General features: G+C 38.4%; 2 protein-coding genes across 2 annotated transcripts; both read left to right on the top strand.

Moving 5' to 3' along the window:
• Positions 1-1,852: 1,852 nt before the first annotated feature.
• On the top strand, positions 1,853-3,762 carry LOC113286310 (cytochrome P450 703A2-like). Its single transcript, XM_026534965.1, has 2 exons — positions 1,853-2,882; positions 2,991-3,762. The coding sequence occupies exons 1-2, from the start codon at positions 1,974-1,976 to the stop codon at positions 3,627-3,629; spliced, it is 1,548 nt and encodes a 515-aa protein (XP_026390750.1). The 5' UTR covers positions 1,853-1,973; the 3' UTR covers positions 3,630-3,762.
• An 876-nt stretch (positions 3,763-4,638) lies between these two features.
• Positions 4,639-4,974, top strand: LOC113291667 (non-specific lipid-transfer protein 1-like). The gene has a single exon (XM_026541174.1). It carries the CDS (start codon positions 4,639-4,641, stop codon positions 4,972-4,974), a length of 336 nt encoding a protein of 111 aa, XP_026396959.1.
• The last annotated feature ends 2,724 nt before the right edge of the window (positions 4,975-7,698 follow it).

Raw genomic sequence — 7,698 nt, 5'->3', positions numbered from 1 at the left:
TACACATCTAATAAACATGTGTAACTAGTAGTTACATATTAATTTCTCCTGTGTAACTATAAGTTACACATTTAATTAGCACGTGTAACTAGAAGTTAAAAATTTAATTAGCTTGTGTACCTGCTAATAACTTGTTTATCTGGATCCAACAAGGCCACTTCGACAAACTGCATGCATCTGACTAGTGTAACTAGAACATACCAGACAAGTTACATGGGAACTGTGTATAGTTGTTACAAGTTAGTAAATCTATTGAATTAGTATAACCAGAGAAATTTATTGCTTTTATATGCGTAGTATGACTGGAATCAAAATACTAAAAAAATGATGTTTGAATATAACAACAAAAGAAGATAAATTGGTTTCATGAACATCTCTATGCACAAGCATCATAAGCATTGAAGTACTAACATCTACTGAAAATACTAACAAACCTGTTCCAATACCACCACCTCTACCACCACGGCCTCCCCATCCTCGTCCAAAAACTGCATCTCCACCACCAACAACACCACATATTTGTTAAATCAAACTCAACATGTGTAGGGCCAAGATTCAAGATAAGCAAAACAAAAACACCAACAAGTCAATAACTGACTCAAAATTGCTTCATCAAGCTTGTGAAAAATTATATAATCAGTAGCATGGTGTTCAATCAATTTATCTTCTAAAACATCATCATCATCAACAACAACAATATAAACGTCTACATAGATTTAAAATCTATTGATTCAAGAAAAAGCGAAAGAAAAATCTTACTGATTTTCATATGTTGCTGATACCAAATCTTCAAAATAGTTATTGTTATAAGTTGCTTCTTCATTAGTTGTTGTCAAAGATGAAATAAATGACGACGATTTCATTTCTGCTGCAGTTAAAGATCTTTTTAATTCCATTATTGAACCTGCAAAACAAGTAAGTAATGAAGGTTAGAACTACGTTGAAGATGTTCGATTAACTCAAGAAAAATCAAATTGTTCTTCTTCTCAGATCTGAATCGAGTCTATCAAAACAAAAATCAAAAACCTAATCGAACTAAGAAAAGTAAGAATGACGAGAAACTAACCTGATGAAGCTTCGAATCAACTAAAACCTAAAATCCTAATCGATTCAAATTCTTCAGAGAACAAAACAGTTGAACCAACAAAAACCTAACCTGATGCAGCTTAAAACCAACCGAAATCTAGATCCAAATGAAATTGATTGTATGATTGATTCAGATTTATAGATTAACTAATGATCAGCTGTAAAATCTATCGAATAATATCGATTTTTCTTCTTCTTCGCCGATCTGAATTCGTTGCAGCCGAGAGAAAGAGAATGGAGAAGAGAGAGAAACAGAAAAGAGAAATGAAAAAATCTTCATATATTCCTCTTGTATATATACTAAAGGGTAATGTTGCCATTATTAAAATTCGGAATAATTAATTATGGGCCAGATCTAACGAAAAAAAATGATATTTTGGGCCTAGTAGTAGCATTTTCTGAAAGTATGGAGTTGACAATGAAGGATCCATTTAGTGGGGCTTCTAAATGTTGAACCAATATAGGAGGGGGTTATAATAGTTTTCACATTTCAATTCCCGTACTTTCGAACAAAAGATGGATATAGGGCGTGACTCACCAACCGTCGCCTTATAACTTAAAACAGGTGAAGTAACATATTCCATTTGAAGTTGGTGGAACCAGCATAGCCAATAAACGGACGCCACGATAAACAAGATAACTAAGTTTATTCAAAATGTAAAGATAGTCGAAGAGAAAAAATTTACAACATTCAAAGATCATGACACTAATATGCCATTAAATATGCTTCCTCTCTTCTTTATTTCCTTAAGGATGCAATATTACAATTTTTTAGACAACCAAAATACCTCTGCTACCGCATATGGAGAAAACAAAGTCAGGATCATTTGTGAGTAAGACGATTTTTTGCTAGTTTCATATAACTAAGCTGCAACTTTCATTTACTTATGGATCTCTTTGTGTTGGTTGTAACTCTCATATCTGGGATTGCATTTGCGAAATTATACTTTCGGGGTGTCGGGAGGAAGCCTCGGGAGAGAACCAGAACTCTTCCACCAGGTCCACCTAGATGGCCTATAGTCGGAAATCTTTTACAACTAGGTCCTTTACCACACAAGGACTTTACAAGATTTTGCGAAAAGTATGGCCCTCTAGTCTATGTGAGGTTAGGATCAGTCGATGCAATCACAACAAACGACCCAGATATTATTCGTGAAATTCTGGTTCAGCAAGATGAAGTGTTTGCGTCTCGACCACGAACGCTTGCCGGAATTCATTTAGCCTATGGATGTGGTGATGTAGCATTGGCTCCATTGGGTTTACACTGGAAGAGAATGAGAAGAATTTGCATGGAGCAGTTACTAAGTACTAAACGAATCGAGTCATTCGCAAACCATCGAGTGGATGAAGCTAAGCACCTAGTTCAAGACGTGTTGGCCCGATCAAAAGCTGGAGAGGTGAATCTGAGGCAAGTTTTAGGTGCATTTTCGATGAACAATGTGACAAGGATGTTGTTAGGGAAACAATATTTTGGAGTCAAATCAGCTGGACCAGAAGCCGCTATGGAATTTATGGATATAACACATGAGCTGTTTAGGTTACTAGGATTGATTTATCTGGGGGATTATTTGCCATTGTGGAGATGGTTTGATCCATTTGGGTGTGAGAAAGAGATGAGAGATGTGGAGAAGAGGATGGATGAGTTTCACAAGAGAATTCTTGAAGAACACAGAAAAGAAGAAAGACTGTCAGCACTGAAAGAGTCAGAGATGGATTTTGTTGATATATTGTTGAGCTTGCCTGGTGAAGATGGGAAAGAACACTTGGAAGATGTTGAGATAAAAGCTTTAATTCAGGTATATCAATCTCAACCATTTTGATGGATAGTGCATATCGCAGAGCTTTGTGTTTCTGATACGAATCTGCTTTTTTTTTTTTTTTTTTTTAACTAATGACATTTGTAGGACATGATAGCCGCAGCTACAGACACATCATCGGTGACCAATGAATGGGCGATGGCGGAAGTGATAAAGCATCCTCGTGTACTTCTAAAGATCCAAGAGGAACTCGACTCAGTTGTTGGCCGTGACAGGATGGTCACAGAATCAGATCTATCCCACCTGAATTACCTGCGATGTGTCGTTCGTGAAACTTTTCGGATGCATCCAGCAGGTCCGTTTCTAATCCCACACGAATCGGTAAAGGCAACTAAGATCAACGGTTATTATATCCCTGAAAAGACACGTGTGTTTATCAACACTCATGCACTTGGTCGTAATTCACGTATCTGGGACAACGTCGATGAATTCCGACCAGAGAGGCATTTGTTGGAAGATGGAAGCAGGGTGGAAATAAGCCATGGGGGAGATTTCAGGATTTTACCGTTCAGCGCCGGTAAGAGAAGGTGCCCCGGGGCACCCCTTGGTGTTTTTTTTGTTCTCATGGGATTAGCTAGGTTATTCCATTGCTTCGACTGGGGGCCTCCTGATGGATTAAAACCAGAGGACATCGACACAACAGAGGTTTATGGGATGACAATGCCAAAAGCAAAACCTTTGATAGCTGTCGCCAAGCTACGTTTGGCTAGGCATTTGTACGCTTGATCATTGATGATCATCGTCATCAGTTGAACATGACTGGTCGTTAGGAATATATGTAATCACATATTTGAGTACCGCTTTTTAAAGTTTAAGAAGAATATCTAAAACATGTTTAGTCAATAATATTTTTAATTAACTGCCATTATTTCAAAGCTCAAATTTACAGATAGAGTAGCTAAGTAGGCGACTATCTCAACAAAACCACAGATTTCCCCGGCATTGCTTGTTGTTGCCAGCTTATTACTAACTGAAAGTCTTACGAATCATTATCACATACATGTGTGCAGCACTGCAGCCTATCAACCTGATTTGACGAACATAGTGGTGATCTTCTGAAGGTTTAGAAGAAACAGACTTGACCGGCGCCCAGGGGCAGGGCCAAGATACCTTAGTCCTAATTACCCACAATACCGAGAACTATAACCCACAGGAATGGAAAGAAGAATAAACAGTCCTTGCATTCAATCCACTCTGATGCAAGTACGTGTAGACTAAAAAGAGAATCCAGGGAAGCAAAACTCACATATATGTGTCATCCGTATTTAAGAATTTGAAAAGATGTCATGCTTTGTAATCAACACACGTAAACAAAGAAATGCGACACATTGCTCTATCTCTCTTTAACGCCAATTTATGAATTTAGGATAAGAACTCTTAAGTAACTCATTTTGTTGCTAAGTGTTATGCTGCCCTTAAAAAATGCTCTAAAGAACAAATCACAAATCTTGTCTTACCTAATTCAGTTGTCTTAACTTGTCAAGTTTAGAGAGAGAGATATAATAAGCCAAACTCAATTTTGGCACTAATATACTATAACGCTTACAAAAGATGATGTCTGTGAGCTGAATTCTCCTGATGATAACACCTAGCAATATTCATGCACTCACCTTCAGAGATATATGTATATAAATAGCCCTATCTATAGCTAGCTAATCATCCAAGCACAAATAATAACTAGAAACGATATTTCGCAGAACGTTCGAACAAATTTAGTATGATGAAGATGAGACTAATGGTATGTGCAATGGTGGTTTTAGCCGTGGCTCAGTTCATGTGTCAGCCAAGCTCCGGCGCTCTTACTTGTACCCAAGTGGTTCAGAATCTGGCTCCTTGTGCGACCTACATAACAGGTTCAGTGCCTCAGCCTGCACCTGCTTGTTGTACCGGTATCACTACTCTAAGGGGAATGGCAACAACGACTCCTGATAAGCGTTTTGCTTGCAATTGTGTAAAAACTGCGACAGCTTCGAATCCAAATATAAGGGATGATGCAGTGAGTTCACTTCCCGGCAAATGTGGTGTACAGCTTCCCTACGCTATCTCGAGGAGCTTTGATTGCAACTCGTGAGTCTCCCATGACTCTTTTTCTTTAGTTCATATTTCATAAGTTAATTGAAACCCAGTCGTGTAAGTTGCAATTGGGCCACCATATGGCCGTAAAGCTTTTAGCATTAAGTTGCCAGCTAGAGCCCTTAGAGCGTCCACAGTGGTGCGAGCATAACTAAAGATCAAAGACTAAAAAAAAAAGATCAAATTTGGGTTTAGTCCGTCCTGTGCCATAGCGGGTGACGAGTAAATTTGGTCGCGCGTTGATATAAAGTCCGCTTCATCGTCCAGCGTAGATAAAGATTATGCCTGGCATGGGGCGTTGATAAAGACAACGCCTGTATGGGGCGTGAATTATAGCAACGCCTGGTGTGTGGGACGGAGATTATACGTTCGCCCGGGTTCAAAAAAAAAAAAAAAAAAAAATGGGGCGTTGATAAAGACAACGCCCCAAGCAAAGTTTTGTAAACTTTTCAAATTTGGGTTCATCACTATATCAACGCCCCATTCAAATTTGGTGTCAGGCGTTGATTATACCAACGCCCCATCCAGGCGGACATTATACCAACGCCCCATGCCAGGCGGACATTATACCAACGCCCCATTCAGGCGTACATTATACCAACGCCCCCATCCAGGCGGACATTATACCCACGCCCTGCATCAGGCGTTAACTTTACGAACGCGCGGCTACAGGCGGACATTATACCAACGCCCGTCGGGTAGGCGGACATTATATAAACGCCCGACTATATTTGGATTTGGTCTTAATCGCCGACCAAATTTGGTCCGAGTTTTACTCTTTGATCAAATTTTGATCGATGGTCCGTCCCACTACGCCAGCCCACTCGACACCAAATTTGGGTTTAGTCGTCCACTGCAGTTGCTCTTACCAGAAGACTGGCTACCCCATATACGGATCCTGGTGACCTGTTATGAGCCTTAAATGACTATAAACAGTATCAACCGCATATTAACCTCTAAGTATAAGTGCCATACCTCTAATATCATTTCTCAATCTGTACAACCGGCTTATTGAGTGTTGAGAGAATGCCATGTAGATTTTTTGTTAAGCACAAAATATATTACCATTCCCAATTTCAGTTACAAGCAAGCCAAAGGCTTAAAACAGGTAGGTTCTCCTGTTACACAGTTTTGTATGCATGCTTCTCATGTTTTTTTTTTGTTTTTTTGTTTTTTAATTTGTTCTTTATAATCGAGCAAAAAAGATTAGTTGTTTATAAGTAAAGAGTTGATCATATCTTCGTTTGCTGTGAATTTATGCAGGATTCCTTAAGTTGGAGGTTACAGCAGGACAATAAAATAAAGAGCAGAGTTGGTTGGTTTATTAGTTAGCATAAAAATAAAACCTACGTTTTGTGTGAAGTGCGAATGTATAAAGGTTCTCAGCAGAGAACCTTGTATCTTGTAGAATCTACTGTATGCATGGTAAATATTCTGTACTAAAAATGTGAATTACCTAGTAGTAATCAGCGAGCCTTTCTCTCTCATTCATAATATATGTAAGTGAACTTAGCTAATATATTCCGAATCCGGAGAATGATCATCTCAACGTAAGCAACACTGTGTCACTGTCCAAAAAAAAAAAAAAAACTAACTCGTGCTCTCAAAACATATAACCTTAGGATTTCAAAATCAACCCTTGAAAAATTGTTATCGATGACATACTTCGGAAATGTGATTTTCTTTTTTTTGGATTATCTACTCTATACACGATCAGAAAACCCTTGTCAAACAAAATTACACTCTGATTTACTCCCTTGCATGCGAGACCCATAAGCATTGTAAAACTTGCAACTAATAGGATGGTTTGGTTTGTTTTCTAGTTCATGATGGTAATTATCAGTTAAAAGGAGAGATGTAATTTGTAGGGTTTAACTAGGGCTGTCAATGGATGTTAACGTAACGGATATTGTCTCTTTAGCTGCCGCTGCCATTAAAAATTAGCGGATATCCGTTATCCGTTAAGTTCCGACGGAAATAGGAAAATAAAAAACGTTGCCGTTACGTTGGATTTATCGGATAACGGATATTTATCCGTTACCATCCGGTACAAACAGAAAATAGGCTAAAAACACATATCAGCTATTAAATCTAACAAAACAGGTTCTAAATCCATGTCACACACACACAAAAACAGACATACAAATATTCAGATGTTCTAGGTTTCTAGCAAAAGAAAAAATCATGTTTTTTGAAAAGAAAAAAAAATCTCCATGACTCCATCTCCATTTTCGACGATACAAAAACACAACACAAGAGAAAAAATTTACACGTGCAATACGCACGTTAGCGGATAACGGAACTAAACCTAACGGAAATGCACGGTTCCACTACCGTTACGTTAAGAAGGGATTATCCGTTAACTTATCAGTATCGGATATCCGTTTACCGCTATGTCGGACGGTAGCGGTAACGGCTAACGGATTATCGGTATCGGCTAACGGAAAATCGGTATCCATTGACAGGCCTAGGTTTAACTAGCGATGATCTGTTTAAGACGTTGTTGTGCTGTGTTGATAACGATCAGTCAAAAGGTTTCTTTGCCTGCAAGGCCAGACACTCTGTCCTACAAAAGAAGGGGATATTTGTATGCTCTTCTTTATTTTTCTTTCATGCGGATTTTTATATGGTTCGCCTTCCTCTTTGTATTTAATTTTGTATTCCCAACTGTCTTTATAGTGTTATTAAACCTGGTTTGATTGGGGTAATTCTCAGATTAATC

The sequence above is a fragment of the Papaver somniferum genome, chromosome 6 (assembly GCF_003573695.1).
Source record: "Papaver somniferum cultivar HN1 chromosome 6, ASM357369v1, whole genome shotgun sequence".
Classification (NCBI taxonomy): Eukaryota; Viridiplantae; Streptophyta; class Magnoliopsida; order Ranunculales; family Papaveraceae; genus Papaver; species Papaver somniferum.
The sequence above is the reverse complement of the archived record's forward strand: the minus strand, read 5'-3'. Positions and strand labels throughout refer to the sequence as shown.

Coding starts and splice junctions, on each gene's coding strand:
- LOC113286310 (XM_026534965.1), top strand. CDS start 1,974: ATGGATCTCTTTGTGTTGGTTGTAACTCTCATATCTGGGATTGCATTT. Junction 2,883..2,990: donor AGATAAAAGCTTTAATTCAG/GTATATCAATCT, acceptor TGACATTTGTAG/GACATGATAGCCGCAGCTAC.
- LOC113291667 (XM_026541174.1), top strand. CDS start 4,639: ATGGTATGTGCAATGGTGGTTTTAGCCGTGGCTCAGTTCATGTGTCAG.